Here is a 20,955-nt window from a genome sequence, read left to right on the forward strand (position 1 = left end):
ACGAGGTATTTTTTGCAAAATTTTAGTAGATCCTACAGCATCTCGCCTCTCTCGCGTGTGGATCACATAAACGCAGGGTCTTTTGCCATAAAAAACAGTCCAGCTAAAACCACCCCTCTGCCAACTCAGCACACCACATATTTCATCTGACCTGGCTTCATTTCGGGTCGATTTGAACCAAAAGTGAGCATGTGAGACAGGTTTAGCATTACAAAATTCTAAGTTGCCAGTTTGTGGGCTAGAATGTGAGTACGCAGGACAAGTTTTTTTTATCATACAGTACGCAGGACAAGTTAATGTGCCGCAAGTGCACTTCGCTTGAAACTAAGAACGTTGCTCCTAGAAACTTGTCAATATGGACACACATAAACAGCGAGAACACTGCACTTTTCCAAGAAATAGACCCATTTTTGCAAAAAGATAATTAAAAAAGGGACCCATGTTCTTCTAATATATACGTATTATATAATCTAACATGACTTGTCCAACAGCAATAGTACAACAGTTCCACTTTTTCTAAAAAGCCAAAAAGTATAACGCTTTTGTATTACATGAATGGTACTGAGGATACAACGTAAGTCTACACCAAAACTGAGCTGTTAGATTGGTCAACGACATGGACCAAAGAATGATGTATGATACTGTAATACCACACAATATATTTACACCAGAATACAGAGGCTTATTATCATCCTGACCAACCAATATATCATATTCACAAATCCAGTTCTCATCCGCATGAAACCATCAGTTACCTCCGCTTAGTTTTACCAATGATAAAAGGTTGGATCTGCAGTTGCCGTGAAAATGCTCTATTGAAAAGAACCCGAGTTTGGATAGCCGAGATAATAGGCATCCATGCTAGTACAGCAATTGGAAAAAATAGCAGTGTACCCATTCCATAGTCATAAGCGTGAGCAATGACCTGAATAGGCTCCCATATTGCATAGTATTCTATTTTCGGCCTCAAAACCTGAACAATCTGTGCAGTAAGGAGGGAATTAGGGCAATTGTGGAAAAGAATGTTGAACAATTGGTAGAGTGCACTGTTGATACTTACAAGGAGGAGGCCCCAACCAGTTGGAATGAATGCAAGGCAACAGACGATCAAGTCCATGATGGATAGTTTGCACAGGCAAGATAGAAGGATAAAGGAAGTCACCACTGCCAGGAATGTCAACAACTTTATGAACCTGAAGATGAGCTGGTGCTTTGAGCTTAACTGACGACTAGCACAATTAACAAGCTGCAGAAATTTCAGAGAAAAAAATCAGTATAATGATGAAGGATCACAGTTGCCGAAAACAAAGACATTCAAGACGAAGCATATACCTTGACAAGCCCAACAACGGCAATTATCACAACCCAAGAAAGCAAGTACACAAGAAAATTCTTGTTATCATGAGATATCTTGAGATGATAGACAAGTCCATACTGATAAACAAAGAACCGCAAACAGAGCAATACTTCAATAATCCTAGAACTCAGCACCGAGTAACGGAGATGCGCATTCTCAGCATTCCACCATGACTCCCAACTTTTTTCTGGTTGCACACCTATTCCCCCTTGGTTCATCATCCATCTATTCCAATCTGACCAGTCGTCAACAATCTTGTGCCAAGCAAAACCAGCTGGATTGAAAAGAAAAGGTGCGAATAGCCAAGTCATTGCCATAAACCATGTTGAATATGTGACCATCACATGAAACTTTCCATCGGATTTCCTAAATAGGTGATAGATTATCAAAAGGAAGATCAGCTCAAATGCTTTGACAAAGTGACTCCGAGAGTACAACTGATAGTTTTCTGTAAAGCTCGCATGAAAAACTACAAATTTACGCCCCGTTGGTCGATATTTAGCGCCACCATGAAGAATGGTACGTCCATAATAGTGAGCTTTCGTTCCAAGAGAGAATGTGAAAAAAACTGAAGCAACCTGCAGTTGCATGAGGATGAAGTCACTCAAAGCTGCTCTGAAACCCTTCTCCAACCCTAACTCCATCACCATAGGTAATCCTGTGAGCAGTCCCAACTGAAGAAAAGATTGAGATGCAAGGGCTGTTTCTAAGGACTTCATATTCTGGTGATGAGCTTTAATCAACAGAGCACTCTGTAATCCACTGAGAACCAAGTATAGTTGTCCATATAGGAAAACATAAACACCTACAACTGATATCTGTACAAGATATGGATCCATTGAAACAATAAGGATCATTGTTGGTGATAAGCTCAAAGATCATATTGACACAAAATATCATATGCAAGGAGTCACTTAAAAATGTGTATGTAAAGAGAAATCTAAAGTATTAGTATTCTGATGGGCCACGTGGATCATTGTTACAATTATAAGCATATAAAAGTCATACAATTAACCTACCAAATTTCAATGAGTGACTTTTCTGACCTGTACAGAGGGAGTAATGTTTTTCATACTAAAAATCTAACATTAATAAAAAATATGTAAAGATTGTAGCAAAGTGAATAGTTTAAAATTCAGGTTTGAACCTCCTAATTTACTTCAAGTACAATTTGCCCTATACGACGCTGGATTGGTCCATCAGCATTTGTTTTGAGAAATAGCATGTTTGGTTATCCAATGATATATGTAGCATGAAGCAATTCTGCATCGTGTATTTGTTCCAGGGCTTCCTAGTTCCTAACTGGTGAAACTTTCACACCTGGTTGGAACGAGGATAATCAACATAAACCAGACTATTTGTATATCTCTGGAAAAAGAAAAGCGAAGTTTGGTCTGGCCAATAATGACTAAATCAATCTTGAAAGCAGTTCACTTTAAACTACCAATTTTCCAAAGATCGAGCCGGCAGGTCTTAGGAGAAACATTGATTATACTGGAACCCATGAACTTCACTTAGATAAACATCTTTTACATTCTATGTAAGATTTGAACCAAAGTTGTCAGCTAAAAGATAAGGTGTTAAATGGCAGGAAGAAAAACTCTTTTCCCTGCTACTGATGATTTTTTCATCTTTCTTTTCACTTTTTTTTGTAGTTTCTCAGGAATTGCCACACATTATGTTCTAACTGCAATGCTTTTGGGCATTATAGTGTACACGTGGAAACAAACATGCAAGCATGCACGTCGAGCAGGGGGAGATAGAGATAGATAGATAGATAGATAGAGAGAGAGAGAGAGAGAGAGAGAGAGAGAGCATACTAGGCTGTTGAAGTAAAATCCCACTGTTGTGAAATAGCATGAAAGCATCCTGAAAAAATCGAATCGCCGCGCTAGACGATAGATATCACGGCTAAGCGTTTGTTCACTATTGCCATTTGCAACTTTAGCTTCAAATTTCGATATCTGATTAAGTCCAACATCACGCCCTTTGCCAACTTGAATGTACTCGTTGTAAGTTATATGTCCACGACGCAAAATGGAATTATACCCTGTAAAGTTAATATTAAATATGAAACTCCTTTGAAAATGGCATGACAAATTTAGTTTTTGAAGGAAAATATTAACTTACCAGCAAATACGTCCTCACTTAAGTTTATAGTTTTAGATGCTTTGCTTATGCCGCCCCTTGTTAAATGAAACATCCGATCAAAAATGTCTGGATGGCCATAGTGAAATCGTACCCTGCAGCCGTGGAAAAGATGATTTGGACCAAAAATAGACTTTATAGAATGGACATACACAATACACTAAATCCTTTAGAAAAAATGCATATATCTAACCTAAATTTTGGCACGGATAAAAAACTTAGCGCATAAGAATGTGTTCATCGCATCATTGCTAACACTATAAGATCAAATAAGAAGCATGTTCTGACCTAAGGGGGTCAGCAAGGAATCTCTGTCCAATTGTGACGAAGCTTGTCTCTTGGTATGACATGAATCCAGCAAGTGATGAAACACTGCACCAAACAATAATCTCATATTATCCAAAAGACATTGTATGTTTGAAAGCCATGTCAGAAAAACTACAGACCTTCCTGTGAAAATATGCTCTCTAAGCCCGAGGATGGTTGGAGTTTGGTCCCTAGGATGCCTAACAAACTCTTGAAGTACATTTCTCATTTTGTAAGCTTCTTCCAAATAATTGTCCTGATAGCACCGAAATAAGTGGAAAGAAGGTATTTTATGGAGACAAACTATAGAAAAAATGTCCAGTTCATTACCTGATTCATGTCAATCGTTTGTAGGGCCTCTCCACGGGTGAATATAATTGCATGGTTTTGATTTTCAGGCTTCCCTTCTCCAATGATGGGTGGGCCAGGCAGCTTTATACGGTAAATCTCCTATGTAAATAATCAACAAGCAAGAGCATTTGAGGAACTGGATAAAAATAATCATATATTTCTGTGAGAAAGTATATTAATAGTTATGCACGTTATGCTTAACAAAAGATAGTTGACAGACAAAAAATTGGTAGGAAAAAAATAACTGATAAAATTCAAAAGATGATTAATACAAAATATTTAGAGGCTTAGATCTAAAACAGTACAAAATTTTCTGCTTTGATTCTTAAGCTAAGATTATTACCTGGTCTAAGTTATTTTCTGCTTTTATTAAAACAGAGGAATAAACCTTATGAGGCATATTGTCTACTATAATTTCCTTCTCCTCAATGTAGGCAACACGAAGAGCTGGATACCTTCATTGAGCACGCAAGAAGTAGAAATATCAGCACAATTCTAGAGATAATAATTACTCTACAAGTTTATATTTTTCAAACCATACCTTGCCATCAGATCAATAATATCTTGAGCATGCACATCACCATTAGATTTCTGTTCCCCGAACTTTTGACATGAGATGACATATGAAAATTTCATATCCGCAAGGGCATCTAATTCAGTTGATAATGATTGGTGAATGTTTCTCTTATTTTGTTCTCGCTCTGTCCCCACGGGTCCTTTATATAACTCTGCTCATTTAAAAGGATTAAGTTTTGGAAGCATACCAGGTTCCAAATAAATATGAAAACGAGAACGGCAAAATCATCACAGTTATCTGATAACAATCTGATCAAACTTTAGATGCTAGCTGATCTAAAATTCCACCCATTTTGGAAATCGAGCATCAAAATTTAATGATGAGAGGTTGGAAAGAGTAAGATAAGCTGTAAGTTTCTATGCGCACCTTGGTCATTTGTCCTGTCTAAAAAAGCTTGTAGTCTCAATGCCTTTCTGTAATACATCATTCCCCTAACTAAATAGTACACAATAGAGAGAGTCAGACAGCCTATAGGCGGGAACTTCAGTGATAGTTTACAAAAAAAATTGAGAATAATACTCCATATTACCGGTTCGACTTAGTGTTTGACCACGGAAAGAAGCCCAGTATCTAATGTCTTCACTTTTTACATTTGTACCAAGCCTTTCCAAGAAATTTGTCCATTCATCTAAAAAATGAGAATGTGGAGTCTTAGTAACAAAATATAACTAACAAAAGCAATTGCAACAAAAAATGGGTGAAAATAGAAATATGGAACATAAGTGACCTGGATATATCTTCTGCATGTAGGAAAGGATGGATGCTTCATCTTGATCTGAATGAAGCTCTTCATCTGAAAACTTTACTTCCTCCATGAAGTAGGGAGTTACTATGCTGAACAAATTACACGATGTCAGGATGCCATCAGATGTTCACTATATTTGCTTTCTTCTGTGATTGATATGGACAAGAATTTCCAAAACAAAGAACAATTACAGTTGACAACATAACTCGCCTATATTGATGTAAATGCTCCTACTGGTAAGTGGTCATGATCTTATTGATGGGATTTACTTGAAAAACATAAAGGCCCAAAAAATTCAGAGCTCACAATATTCTGTGGCTTTTGGTTCTATTTGAGTGCTGCACTGAAGTTCTCATCTTTTACAAAGGAATTATGGCCAATTGACGGAGACAACAGTATATGATACCGCCAGGCAGCTACTTCTACAGTTGATAAAAGCATCCATGTTTCAGGTATCATATTTCTCTCAAAACAATGTTTGAATATGTTTTCTTGCTTATTCCACACACAAAAACCTAAACAATTTTACATCTCTATATGCATTGACAGAACAAACAAGTTATATATGGACATGCCTAAGACTAGGCAATACCTCCACACACTCCACTTTGGTTTAACCCCCTGGCAATAAAGGGTGAGCCCACCGAACCTGCTGCCGCCCAAGTTTGGTGCTCAGTTTTGCTCAATTACTGATGAGGTGGTCCACATCCATCCACTCGCCCTCAAAGTTGCATGTGTTATGGTGTATGCACCCTCTCTAAAACATTACCCCTATTTTTTGCAAGTTTAGCTTCTGCATTCATACTCTTTGCCTACTTGTATAGTTGCATAGGACCATTCAACCCCCCACCCCCCCCCCCCCCCCCGGCGGGGGCACGCTCTCTGTGGTCCATTAATTGAACTCAATTCTATACCTCAACGCCTCTTGCCTCTTCTCATGTGTTGCTCAATGAGGCCTAAAATGTTTATTTAAATTGTGAAAGCTGAGACCAGTTTCATGCGCCAATCAGTACAACCAAAAGTCTAAACTTAGAATAAGGTTGGTTTATATCCACATATACTTCAACACCTTTTAGTGACGATTTTACAAATACCTTCCCTCAGCCACAAATTAGATCATACAGCTCATTGACTAATATTAACAAAATTAACCTGAAATAAGTTTTAACAGAATTTGAAAAGCACAAGTATTACCTAAATGACAACATACTGCGTACTTTGGGAGCAGCTGGCATATCCATGAAAAGAGAGGTAGCAAAAAATGAAATGCGTCGGCGAGCCTCTGAATTTGATGGAACTTCTGCAGCCTTCTCTTTTGTATTAAGTAGTAGGTAGAGACGTTTAACCTGAATATGCCAAATCATCTCATCATTCAGAGAGTTACTACCATTCCTGCACTCTGTCTTAGCTAATGAAGGATTATGTCAGACCTGCTCTTTGAGTGGACCACTGGCAGGAAATGGAAAGCGAATTTTTGATATTGAGCTGATCGACGCAAAGAGCTCTGGTTTGTAGTAATTGAATGCTCCATCGTTATCAGATATCAGTGTCTCAGAAGAATTTATCTGATCCAATACACTGTTGAAAGAGGAGACTGTTATCTAACCACAAAACAAAGGATGTAAAAGCATAGAATGATCACATATATTATATTATTGTTACCTTTGAGCATCGACAAGCATATCTTGGATCAGGGTATCAATGATATCTTGGAGTAAAATTGTCACCTCGTATTGAAGGCTTTGTTTGTTTGAATACTGGGTAACCATTAGGCATAAATTTCACTACATGTGCTGACATAATAGGATTCAATCAAAATATAAGAAGGCCATATACACTCTACCAGAGAAATAGGCTGTCACTCAAATCCCTACAAGCACCCACTCCAACCCTATGAAAACTAAAATTAGTCTGTCAGCTCCACCCACTGCAATACCTCGTCATCCCCTATGATAGAACTGCTATGTGTTGTATGCTAGTAAGTAACAGGGGATACAAACTGCACGTTGAACGGCAATCAATGTCTTTCAAGAAGAATGATGGTGCGATTTTAAAGTCGTAAGGACTTTGGCTAGTTCACCTTATTCCAGAAAACAATTTCAGTGCCATACTCTTATCTTTCCAAGGAACAAACTTAAGATTCAAACAGATAAAGATAAAAACCTAGCCCTACTCTCTGTTTTTCCTTCCTCGTGATGTCAGGATTTCGTAGTTTCTGTTGGTCGTTGTAATTATGGCACTATTATTTGGGCTGAGTTTCCTCTAATATAAATGGCATCCACCTACGTGTTCGAGGAAAAAAAACTACCCCTAATTAACGAAGTTAAGAAATCTCAGCCAGCCCTGGGTTGCTGCTGGCTCTCTGGTGCACCATTTCATGGACCACCAAAGCAGCACACGCAAACAAGTATAGTTATCCATTTCCTGAACTCTGGGAACAAACTCCTTCCCCATGCCCATCGGTATTCCTGCAAACTAATTCTGTAATTCTAGCCATCTCTGCCATTACCCGTATAACCTTTTAGTCCTCACGAACAACCAGTGTGCCAAAAAGGTGCAATGAAAGTACCGTCTAATTACAGATTACAGTAAAAAAATTGATTTGAGGTTGATGTGTTACAGTAAAACAGTGAAGTATAGAACATAAAGGGAAAGAGACAAATAATACTAGTGAAGTGATTACCAAAATCTCAGCCAGCCGTTCAAATTTGTCAACCAGCAAAGGCAAGTGATCCATCTTAAAATCGACCAATAAACTTGAGTTCTGAATACTCTTTTTTATTTCGGCAAATATGGCAGCTATTACCCTGAATAGAATCTGTCAAACATCATCATAATATTCACGGGAACATGTACGACCAAAGCATTGCAAACATGAGAGAAAATGTACTAAAATTGGTAATGTTGAAGTAAAATGATTACCTCTTCTCCACATCACCAATAACGAGAAATCTGAAAATACTTTTTGTCAATTCATAGAAATCGTTGATCGCACAAAACATGTAGTTATCCTTCTTAATTCTCTGGAAGAGCTGTGCACTATTTCCAGTAAAATTTGCTGCCATATCAACTGATGTTGAAAACTGTCACGGAAGGAAGACAAGCATAACATTATACAAAGTTCTATGACACATTTTATAGATAGACAGAATACAGATGTAAGCCTGAGCGCAGAATAACATATTTTGCACTCCGGCTAGCACGAGTGAGCCAGGCTAGCCAACTAAACCCACCCTCCACGTGCGTTCCTGTTCTAGCTAGGAGAACTAACCCATCCACTGGGAATCCGCTCTTAATTGTGATTATAAAAACTAAGGAATATGTAGTAAAGTAGTAACTTGTAGTAAAAATCAAGCAATATATGGTTTAAAAAATTGTTTGTAGTAAAAGTAAAACTCAAACAATATGTAGTCAAAAAATTGTAGTAAAACTCCAGCATTATTTAGTAAAGTAATTAATTTGTAATGAAAATCAAGATATGTAGTCCAAAATTTGATATTAAGCTGTACAAATCTTGTAATCAACACCAGTTAATAATTACTTCACGATTTTCTATTATTTGTTTTTTCTCCTATCCCCAAAACATTACGACATTTCATGGTTGTTTTACTAACTTGCTTCTTCTTGCCCCCCCCCCCACCCCTTCCCCCCTCAATCTTCTTTTACAGGGTATGCTATGATTTTACTGTTGGCTCATATGATTTAATATCATACTAGGTTCAGGAGTGTGACATAAAGCGTTTTTAGTACATATATAATGATTTTACCTTTGGTTCACTATAGTTTTATCATTGAACTTAGGTTCCAGACCGTGAAATAAAGAGTTTTACTAGTTTTACTAGATAGGAACACTTTTACTATTAGTTCCATGCGATTTACAATCAAATTATGGCTCGGAGTGCACCGTAGAAGACTTTGCCACTTGTACTACATGGCACTAGTCTTTTACGGTCAAGCCTAGAGAAATGCTACATATTTCCAAAGTAGTGCAGAGTGTATTGCACTGAAATCATGATCTGTCATGTATAAATAACAGTTCCATATACCTTTTTGGCAACTAAAAACAAGGGCCAGCGAATAGAACCAGAACGATACTCTAGTGACATGGGCATTGTCATCAAATCCATCTCTCTGCAAAACCAATGAAATATGAAGGAGAAAGTAATCTGATGAAGCTTATGTCGCACTGGAATAACCAGAACCTACCTATTGCTTATTAAATCCTCCGAGCGGAAGCTATTTATTATCTGGTTCCAAACCAGAGCGAATTTTGTTGGGTCATGTCTTTCAGATTTACCCAAATCCTGAAAACAGTGTAATATGAGAAATAATAATAAGAAAAGCACCTTCAAGGTAAAGTGGACATGATCAGATTCAACCTTAAATATTTTCTTTTCCAAGAAACTAGGCAATATCCCTTTTTTCTCTTTTGGACTTGAGCGAGGAACAAGGCAAGCATTGAACACTTCTGGTAAGGTACAGAACCGACTTCTAACCATTCCCATTGTGCGAATCTAGGAGTAAGTATAGGAAATAAGAATCTGTAAACATCTGAAATAAACAGTCAAGAGTTTAGTGGCGCTTCACCTCACCTCACCGAGATGATGAACGATACCACACATACCACCGAAAATGGTACAGAATACAGAATACCAAATTTGTGTGTCCATGAAATAGACCTGTTGAAAATGCAACGAAATTAATTAGTTTATGAGCCATATGCAAATTAAATATTTGAGTTCATATGAGTTCTTACAAGAATTATAGGGGCCCATACAGCAAGAATTGCGCCAGCATTGCTCTTGACTGCAACAAAACAGATAGAATCGTCACTCTGTGTTCAGTGTTAATTATCAAACTCAGTACCCTATTGAGTAAAAAGGATGATTAATGGACAGGGGAAGATGAGATATGGGGGAAGACCTTGTGGAAAGAATTCATGCCACTCATATATATTCACATTGACCCTCATGATTTCTTTCGTAGGTTCCACAAGAGGCTTAATCTGCTCAAGTTATATTCAGAAAAAAATGTAGTAGGAGGAGAGGTTACACAAAATAAATGTAGAGATAAGAAACTAAGGCGTGCTTAAAAAAATAACAAACACTCAAGCAGAACTTCTCATGGTGTTACTATGTTCTATCATTAACATAACCTAAGACCATCGTACATGCATTATAAATTGTAACTGAGTTGGACCTACATACATGCATTTTCACTGATTTGAATAAATCTTGAGTCGCATTGCGCTGCATAATAAAAATAAAAGGTGTGTAGATTCTATATTGATAGATATTCTTACCTCGAAGTAGTAGCTGAATAAAAATTTACTTGATAAAAGAACCGTCCAAAATGATGTATACCTGTTGAAACACAGAAATAATATTTAGCTCACATCAAATGGCCTCCAAAGTATGTGAATAATAATACACATATTTTACTTTAGTAAAGGTACTTGGCCTTCATGCATTCCTCTTCCAACATATGACGGGGCCTGCACACATCATTGGCAATATATCAGTACTTCATTAAGGTATAATGCCCATGCACGAGATCTGTAAGTCATGGTGCAGTACAAAAAGCTGATTAACAGCTCTATAGAAGGAAAAATATTTTTTTTGGAAATTTAGGTTGACTCAAATGTTGGAAAATAAGATAGCATAACAATGTATTCCACTGAGATCAATTTCTGATATTAACTACAAAACGTAAACAAAAACAAGTTCTACTCTTGAGCAAGGTAAAAGATCATACCTGGCACCACCAGGATAATATATTGCAAATTCGCCAGGTAGATGTCTCTATATAGCTGCTTACAGCTGGAACGAAAAAGAGTGCCATCCCAATCACGTTGCTTGTCAGGTAAAATGCCACAGCTACCATATACTTTGACAGGCAGAACATTCCAAAAAAGTTTTTAGGACGTCTAGCAGAACAAGCCTTGTAATTTTGAGAACTGGAATAAAATATGGGCAGAATGATTGCCCATGTAACCGCAAGAGAGAGTTTTATGACAAATCTTAGTTTCTGGCTAGATCTCATTGTTCCCCTGGTTCTCCATGAAAATAAAATATCAAGGACCACTGCACAGAAACAATTAGACACATCACTGAAGAATGAAGACAGAACAATAGGAAGAAAGTTACATCAATGTGTTAGTACTAATTCGTCAGAATTTATGGTATAGATATGCACAAGCAAATTCCAAATTAACCTTGAAGAACTCGAAGTACTGCATTGGTTATGAAAATACTCAGAATATCCTCAAAAAAGATTGGATCTAGTAACTGAAGAGGGCTTTCCAATCCATGCCATGCTATTATTATCAGAATCTGGAAAGAGAACGTATGAGAAAATGGGTCAAAAGATCTGGCAGTGATTAAACAATATATAAATGTATCACTCCACAACCATTAATGTAAGAACTAAACCTGAAGCCCAAGCACAAGGAGTGTCCACAGCCTATCAAAGCTTCTGAAGATATGCCAAAAGGAACGAACCTCAACAAAATTTGTCTTTCCCAACCACCTCTGCTGAGATGTCACACTTATAGTTTGCTATATGCAATAGCAGGAAAATGGAGAACAAGAGCACATGTAAACAACTATTCAAAAATGAATGTACTGAAACATGCACATTTCTGTTAGTTGTGAATGTACATGAAAAGCTTAAATTGCATTATGTTATGGCGCTGCTAGAAGGAGGGTGCGAGAGGGCCGGCCGGGGACCTTTTGCCCACGGCCGGGCAAGATGGAAGGGATTTCCTTCTTAATTCTTGCTTTATTAGATTGATACATCTCCTCTCTTTATGTAGAGAGGTCTGGGGAAGCGGTAATGGCGACGGCGGGAACTTGATCTGGTGGATCGGGACTCCCGCCGACGCGGTCGATGCGGGGCCGGAGCTGACCGGCGGTGGCTGCTGCAGCGGAGCGCCGGGCGCGGCGGAGGCCGCCAGGAGGGGCGGCTGCCACTGTAGCCAGGGCGGGACGGTGGTGGCGGTGGATGGCAGCTGCAGCGGCCCGGCGAGCGCGGCGAGGATGCCCTGGGGCAGCGGCAGCGGCTGCTGCGGCAGAGCGCCAGGCGCGGCGGAGGCCGCCAGGAGCGGCGGCTGCCATTGCAGCCAGGGCGGGGCGGTGGATGGCAGCTGCAGCGGTCCGGCGAGCGCGGCGGAGGCCGCCTGGTGCAGCGGCTGCCATGGCAGCCACAGCAGCGCGGTGGCGGCGATGGGCGGCGCAGCCGGGTGCGGCCTGTAGGACCCGGCCAAGAACAGGTGGATCTCCTGGACCGCCTGAGTTAGGTCCCACAGCGCTCCGGACACCTCCTCCAGGGTGAGGACGGCAGGGGCGGGCGAGACGGAGGATCCCGATGCGGGCAGGAGTGGGGCGACGGTCGTGGTGGTCGCCGGAGGCGACAAGCTGACCGGCAGCAGAAGAGACGGGTTGGGCGGCGGTGAAGACATGATCAAACCGAAGCTAGCTGATACCAAATTGTTATGGCGCTGCTAGAAGGAGGGCGCGAGAGGGCCGGCCGGGGACCTTTTGCCCACGGCCGGGCAAGATGGAAGGGATTTCCTTCTTAATTCTTGCTTTATTAGATTGATACATCTCCTCTCTTTATATAGAGAGGTTTACTTGACTCCCAAGCAAGGTTTACTTGACCCCTAAGCAAGCGACCCTTCTCTAATTAACCCTAAGACTAACGGGCTATACTGCCAGCCCAGGCCCATTACGTACTCTAACACATTATGATAAATAATAATAATAATGTGGCAAGTTATTATAAAACACAAGCTTAGGGAACATAGCTGTTCAATGTGAAATTAAGCTACATGGCACGTTGTTTCTACATTATTACCACATGAAACTAAAAAACATAGAGTAGATGTTTCATTTCTGAAGGCAAAACATAAAATAGACTTTAAGCACTGAATTTGGCTACTTCCTTATATTCTCAATACAGATGAATGGGAATACAAAATTGCTTCTCATAAAAAAAAAACTGCAAGATTGCTTTACTCGGAACTGAATACGTAAACAAAAAAGTTAGGTATATGATACAAATAGTATACCATATTGTGGAATGGCCTTGTTCTGATATTTACTACCTGTTGTGATTGGTCAGGTACTTCTGTATTAACAATGTTTTGTGCTGAGGAGGATCCACGAGGCAATTGGGAATTTTGTATCTTAGTTTCATGAGACTTTTTATTCTTAGTAGATGTGAAAAAGAAGTCGTTGTTGAGACGCATGGGCCAGCCAAGTTTGAAGCAGTCTGCAGACCTGCATCTTTACATATTTAGTACTTCATCTGAGTACCAAAGGCAAACCCAACAAAACGTGGTATCTGACCAGAAAAATTCGTTGAGGTCATCGTAGTTTCTCCATGTTGAGTGATCAGATACTCCATTTTTGTTCTTTAGAGCTTCCTTCATTACAAAAAGAATACTGCCATCATTATAACTTCCAAAGCTGTGCTAAGTCTAATTGCTGAAAAGTAGGGATGTCCAACCGCATATATCTCGTCGTATATTGGTGCCACTACTTTATTAAGAAATGATTCGTCTTCTCCGCCGTATGCAGGCCTGACCTTTTCTCCAGTAATTAAGCTTACAGCTCCAGAAAGCACTCCATATAGCTCGTATGACATCTGAAGCAACAAGTGGTTATCTTTTGTCGCAAATGTGGACTTAACTTTGTGGCAAAGTCTTCAGCACAAAAATACAGAAACTACTTGGAAGCAAAAATTGCTTTTAAGCAAAAATAGTCCTCGAATAGTGACAGTAGATTTGTTTTTCTAACTATAAAAACATGCATAACACTTGCTTAAGCTCCTTTCTGCAAGAATCTTATCTGGGAGAGCAAAAGCTAACCACAGATTAAGAGTTTGCTAGGGGAACTCATAATTCAATTCGAAGCAGTACAACATGAAACAACAACCCAGCTAAATCTAAAACCTTTTAGATGTGATGGTGAATTATGAAACAGCAAAAGAAAAGGACCACAGAGACTCTCTGACAGCAAGATACCCTGATGAGAGATAGAGGGGAGGAGAGATGTAGAGTAGAGACTTGCCACTGGTAATTCAAGCAGGTAACTCTGGCCATTCTCTCTTATTTAAGGTATTAGGATCTGCTTCAGTACGCCCCCCCCCCCACCCCCCTAACGCAATCAACGGTGGAGATTAAAAACACACCTTTTCAAGTGAAAGGGTATAATGGTCTAGTAATTATTTAATTAACTTAAGAAAAGAATCCATCCTGCAGTTCCAAAAGAAAAAAAAATCCATCCGTTGGCTCAAGTTTCCATGGACTGACATCGCATCATCTAGATGGCATGCATAGCGCTTGGATGCTCCAGGTAGCAGCCTATCATGTACATCCGGCCAGCTGTTGGAATGTGCACGGCTTTCATAAGAAGTTAGAGCATTGGGTCAAGCAGGCCATGAACATCAGTGAAGCCGCTGCAACCATGCCGCTAAGAACGCACATGGTATTGATTAAGCGGACGAACCCTGAATACTTCGGCTGCAATTGTGGTGCGGATAGCGGAACCAGTTGGTGTGTGGATCGATCAATGGAGTGCACAAACATGCCTTCAGCCTGCCTGTCCCGAATAGATGCAGGAGCAGCCCCAGCCCGTCATCGCTATCCCGGGCAGCCGGACGGCCGCAGCAGTGCTAGCGGAATGAGCAGCGTATTCCTTTTTTTCATAGGCAGGGATGAGCTGACGCAGTTTAATCATGATTAGCACTAATTAATAGCAAAAGAAAAAATTGCCCTTTTATATTTTTGAAAGGGGGATGTACTGATCATTCTATTTTTGTGAGGAATGTCACTTTAAAATATTTTGTCCTGCTAATTAAAGCAATAACTTTGGCCATTTTCCACTGAAACAGATAGTATTTCTTTTTTACACAATCTAATGTTCTTTTAGTTAGAATGTATTTACAAGCGTATTTGCAAAAGTTTGCGCTTGAAAGATCACATTGCACCATACAAAAAACATGAGCAAGGTAGCCTTACAATATAAATGCACTCAATCTTCGATCTTTCCTTTTTTTTCCCCTAAAATGCACATGTGACCATATTTATGCACACAAATTTGCTGGTGCACGTGAACCAACATATCCTACTAGGAAGATGGGTTTGAACATGTGTTGCTTGGTAGGAAAACCATGCGTCCTACCATTTATCTAGTCAACTTAGAATATAGTTCAGAAAAGAAAACAAGCACTAAAAACATCCAAACACTTGGCACATGCCTGCTAATTCTATAAGCATGGCTATTATTACTGTTATTGTTGTTCTCGTCTGTTGTCAACAACAAATGTGTAAGAACTACTCCTAATAATAGTATTATTATAAAAAGATTCTTCTGGCAGAAGCATTTACATGGTAGATTTTACTACCAAGCAATGAAAATTTATATGACCGATATAAACCAATAAACATATATCAAATGTTCAGAGATGATTTCAAGAAAAAACTAAATTTAGTTATAGTTTGAACAATTAATGCAGTGAGAGCAATGGAAAGATGAAGGACAAATAGTTTACGTACATGATGAAAGATGTAGCATAAGCATTCTGGCATAAGTCTTAAATTTGATGCTTCTCCCCATATAAGAAGATAAAGAGATATGTACAGAAGTTTATGTTGCTGAATTTCCTGCTTCACAGAGGGCAACCTGCAGGTGCAATAAAAAGAGGACCAGTACAAGTAAAAAAACACTTCCTTGAAATTCACTCAAGCTGATGTTCAGTTAGATGCAGTCCAATCTAAAGAAATAAAAACTGCATATATTTACCATATGTTGCTTTTTCTCCCCAAAAATTTGCACCAGGTCAGATAACTCTCAAATGTTTTCGCTAATAATTCCTCTACTGCTCTTTCATCAAGCTAAAAACAGGCATATCAAAATGTTATTCTAATATGTTAACCAGAAGATAGATAAGGCAAACAATATTCTTGTATGAATACCATTGGAGCAGAGGATGACTTTGGATTCAACCGAGCATGCATATTTGCAAGCAGAAGAATGAGATGCTCCCTTTGGTTGGCAACATTCCCTTTCTACGCCACCCCCCAAAAAAAAGCAACCCCAAATTACTGAGCTGAAATGCAAGAGAAAGCCACTGGTACTAAATCTGATATTTGAACAAATAACTAGCCAACCTGGAATCCGAACCAACTTTGCAGCCATCGGAAAATATCTGTCTGACTTTTTTCACCCTTGACATTAGCCAATGGAAGACTGCGTACATTAAACACCGCAGACACTGCAACTTTGATCTGCACAATAGTATATCATAAGAAATTTTATCTAAATGCAGAATGCAGGCTCAGTAATTAAGTAACAGGCTAAAGGTTATTCATTCCAAAGAAGAATTACTACTCCCTCCAATCCATATTCCTTGTCGCTGCTTTAGTACAACTTTAAAGCATCGACAAGTAATATGGACCGTGGGAGTATCATCTTTTGTCCTATGAGACGTAACATTGGAATTAAATATCCATATTTCAGAAATGAGAAAACAGTTTCTTTATAGCACTAGCCAATTGCTACTATGTTTTGTATCCCAGAAAATTTATCCTGCAATGAGGATTGGTCATTGTCTTGGCAAATACCATCTGGTAACTCAGTACAAGTCCTGGTAACAAGGAGCTAGTGCCTTTTGTATCATACCAAACATGAAGATATCACGAGTCATTGGCCCTATTAGAAGGCACAATTCTTGTTTTTTTGTACTGTACTTTAATTATCCTTGCACAAATAGTATACCCAGAAGGTATATTTTTGACTTTTGAGTAGAAATATGTCCAAACCTCTTGAAGAAGCATGATTGGTTGCTGACTTGATCTAGGATGAAGTGGAATAATATTGTATCGGAAGCCTGACTTGTCGCCAAAATCTTCACTAGCAACAAGGCTCTGCAAAGTTATGAAAACTTTAACTACATGGCACATCATACATCATAATTATTATTTTGTGAAAGGTATCAGAACCTCCAAGCCAGTCCCGATGAGAACAGCCTTCAAAACTTCTCCCAGGACAGGCATTAGTTGATGTGCATTAGCTTGCTTTTTCCTATAAAATGGCAGAAGAGGATGGAAATCACATTTTGGTTGGGGATAGTGGTTTAGCTGTGGTTCTTAAGAAAGTAGTCTTTTAATGAAAACTTTGATTGCCCCCGGTCTCCGCATCAGAACTTTTAAGTAGTCTACAATACAGATTTGTATCTGAAAGAAAGATCATACTTACTTCTCATAGAATGATTTAATCTCCCGGGCATCATTTCTTTCTTTCCTCTTTGAGAAAGTGCTTTTCTCATCCTGTTTGGAAAGTAAATACAACATTATTTAACCAATAAATAGTGACTTGTTGCATATATCTTAATGTAACAGAAAGAAAATGTGCATTCATGTTCTGAAACAAGGAATATCTGCTAAGATGTGATATACATTTACAGCATGTATAATATGCTCCAATGTTCAGGATATTTATTTATATTGCATTTATGCAATCCGAATTAAGTTAATTTTCATCATGTACATACCTGCTCCAATCTCTGAAGAAGTGTAGTTTTAAATTGCCGAACACCCCTCCCTGTTGAACGAGGATCCAACATATGAGCCTTTTCAAAGGCGTGAAATCGACCTGTAAAATGATAAAAGTCAACTCTTGTAGATAAAGACCCACTTTGGCTTTCCAACATAGTTCAATGATTATAGCACTTTGTTCTGCATTAGAAAAAATTTAGTAATTGACCAAGCAAAGTTCACAGTGCTAAGAAGAAAGAAAAAAAAGGTAGGCAGGGCGAATCAAGACGGTAATTGAGATATTTGACGTTCTTTGCTGGTAATTCCCCATAAGCTCTTCGGTGATGCAATATCATAAGTTATGCCACCTTTTATGCGACCTGATGCAAATGTTGTACTGCAGCCCAAATTAAGGAATGTTTTTCACTTGCCTGCTGATCAAGCTACCTGTATTTTTAAGGCTTCCAACAACCTACTCTGCTAACGAAGGGAAATAAGCAGAAAGGTAGTACTTCTAAAGAAGAATGTTCTTTGTGGAAGAATCTTTGGCTGATTCTAGAACAGGCCCTCTAGCCTTTGGAATATAACCAGTTAACATCTGGTCCTACAACAAATTTCTTTTAAATGAAAGTGGAAGACAAGGATATTCAAGATTCAAGAAGGTGATGTGCTAAGCATGTGAGCTGCCAAGTAGCCTCGCCCCTCATCCTTTGCAGAATCTCCAAATTACCAGATGTAACTAAATCAGCAACGATGCTTAAGCGATGGTGGAAAGCAGCAATGGACGACCAAGCACCCGAGAACTCACGATCACCAACCATAAACTTCCGGCATCAGAGGATATGACAACACAAAAGATAGAATACTCCTGAACTGAAACGAGTGGCACCAAACCACCTCGAATCTCTTCAGGCTGGTTTCGTACCCGCGTTATCCTGAATACAGTCACCGACAGGATCTCAAATGACATACTGATTCTAGAACAGGCCCTCTAGCCTTTGGAATATAACCAGTTAACATCTGGTCCTACAACACATTTCTTTTAAATGAAAGTGGAAGACAAGGATATTCAAGATTCAAGAAGGTGATGTGCTAAGCATGTGAGCTGCCAAGTAGCCTCGCCCCTCATCCTTTGCAGAATCTCCAAATTACCAGATGTAACTAAATCAGCAACGATGCTTAAGCGATGGTGGAAAGCAGCAATGGACGACCAAGCACCCGAGAACTCACGATCACCAACCATAAACTTCCGGCATCAGAGGATATGACAACACAAAAGATAGAATACTCCTGAACTGAAACGAGTGGCACCAAACCACCTCGAATCTCTTCAGGCTGGTTTCGTACCCGCGTTATCCTGAATACAGTCACCGACAGGATCTCAAATGACATACTGATTCTAGAACAGGCCCTCTAGCCTTTGGAATATAACCAGTTAACATCTGGTCCTACAACACATTTCTTTTAAATGAAAGTGGAAGACAAGGATATTCAAGATTCAAGAAGGTGATGTGCTAAGCATGTGAGCTGCCAAGTAGCCTCGCCCCTCATCCTTTGCAGAATCTCCAAATTACCAGATGTAACTAAATCAGCAACGATGCTTAAGCGATGGTGGAAAGCAGCAATGGACGACCAAGCACCCGAGAACTCACGATCACCAACCATAAACTTCCGGCATCAGAGGATATGACAACACAAAAGATAGAATACTCCTGAACTGAAACGAGTGGCACCAAACCACCTCGAATCTCTTCAGGCTGGTTTCGTACCCGCGTTATCCTGAATACAGTCACCGACAGGATCTCAAATGACATACACACTGCACCACTTACACACATCGACGTTCAACGTCCATCTTGCACCCCAGGTCCTCCCTGAGCTGCCGGCATTTCCTCGAGCACGTCGCGGGCACCAGCGAGCCGCAGTCTACCACCATCATAAGGTGAAAAGTCCTAGAGAACACTCGAGGGAGAGTTATCGTGCGGGCGCTTACAGAGGTACGCGACGCGCGGGGACTCGGCCTCGATCTGGTTGGCGACGCGCAGGAACGGCCGTATCTCCAGCACGAGCGTCTGCGGGAGCTTCTCGCTGTCGAACTGCAGCGCCGCCGTGACGGCGCTGGCGCTGGCGCTCGCCTCCGCGGCGCTCGCGCTGGAGGACGCCGTCATGGGCGGCGGCGGGAGCGGCGGGGGAGGAGGGGGCGCCCGCCACTGCGGCGCCGGTGCGTACCGCAGCGGCTCGACCTCCACGATCTCCGGCTCCATCGCGTGAGGCGTCCTTGCGGAGGAGGCGAGCACTCGGCACTCGGCACCATCGCCGCTACTTATCTACTAAATCCCGCCTTCGCTTTCGCTTTCGTCGTCGCCTTAGCCGCTAAGCTTTATCGCTTTTCCTCCCCCGGGCCGGCGCGGAGGTGGCGGCTTTCGCTTTTTTCGGCGATCGCCTCGCCTGCCGCCCGCTTTTGATCTCGGATTTGGTTGGCCCGGCGTCTGTGTGCGTGCACTGGTGAGGCGAGGCGAAGGCTTTTTCTACGAGGCTGGGGAAGGGGCGAGGGAGGGGGAAACGAGTAGTGCGAGAAAAGATGGTGTGGGGGGAGGCTTTTTGAACGTTCGGGGGTGGGGTACGCGTTGCAGAAAAAGTGTGGGGGTGTCTAGTGGTAGATTGGCATTTTCCCCCTTCGTTTGCTGTCTTTTGCCAGAGAAAAGAATTACATCTGCCTTTGCTTTGGGGCTTTGACGTCCCTCTCTTGGTGGGTAGAGTGCTTTGGAGAGCACTGGCTAAGCAAGAGTGCTAAGCAACGCTGTTCTGGGCTAAGTGATCTACCTTGTCATTCTAACAGAGAGAGAGAGAGAGATTGCGAAGAGGCTTTCGCCCTGCTTTGTGGATAAAATCAATAGACCGAGCGATACAAGGTGATTGGATTATCCTCTTAC

The 20,955-nt window shown here is 40.4% G+C and overlaps 1 protein-coding gene across 3 annotated transcripts; it reads right to left on the minus strand.

Annotated features, from left to right (window-relative positions):
* Positions 1-421: 421 nt before the first annotated feature.
* Positions 422-20,558, minus strand: GSL04 (glucan synthase-like 4). 3 transcript variants are annotated; one of them, XM_048682448.2, is made up of 41 exons: positions 20,016-20,558; positions 18,040-18,140; positions 17,745-17,815; positions 17,489-17,570; positions 17,309-17,413; positions 16,658-16,774; positions 16,463-16,555; positions 16,290-16,381; positions 16,043-16,169; positions 13,993-14,130; positions 13,833-13,909; positions 13,553-13,763; positions 11,916-12,041; positions 11,699-11,816; positions 11,239-11,567; positions 10,926-10,978; positions 10,787-10,847; positions 10,408-10,489; positions 10,241-10,290; positions 10,077-10,163; positions 9,864-9,998; positions 9,691-9,788; positions 9,531-9,615; positions 8,407-8,567; positions 8,168-8,291; positions 7,147-7,241; positions 6,915-7,062; positions 6,679-6,830; positions 5,467-5,573; positions 5,269-5,367; positions 5,106-5,174; positions 4,704-4,890; positions 4,506-4,617; positions 4,142-4,261; positions 3,952-4,067; positions 3,794-3,877; positions 3,488-3,600; positions 3,178-3,407; positions 1,333-2,175; positions 1,061-1,246; positions 422-982 (listed from the first exon to the last, which is right to left on the minus strand). In XM_048682448.2, the coding sequence occupies exons 1-41, from the start codon at positions 20,284-20,286 to the stop codon at positions 752-754; spliced, it is 5,886 nt and encodes a 1,961-aa protein (XP_048538405.2). In that variant the 5' UTR covers positions 20,287-20,558; the 3' UTR covers positions 422-751. The 3 variants fall into 3 exon arrangements, with proteins under 3 accessions (XP_048538405.2, XP_048538407.2, XP_048538409.2); XM_048682450.2 differs by having other exon boundaries at positions 13,589-13,763; positions 20,016-20,557; XM_048682452.2 differs by lacking the exon at positions 11,916-12,041 and having other exon boundaries at positions 13,589-13,763; positions 20,016-20,557.
* Between the last annotated feature and the right edge of the window lie 397 nt (positions 20,559-20,955).

The sequence above is a fragment of the Triticum urartu genome, chromosome 6A (genome assembly GCF_056163025.1).
Source record: "Triticum urartu cultivar PI428250 chromosome 6A, HENAU_Tu73, whole genome shotgun sequence".
NCBI classification, from domain to species: Eukaryota; Viridiplantae; Streptophyta; class Magnoliopsida; order Poales; family Poaceae; genus Triticum; species Triticum urartu.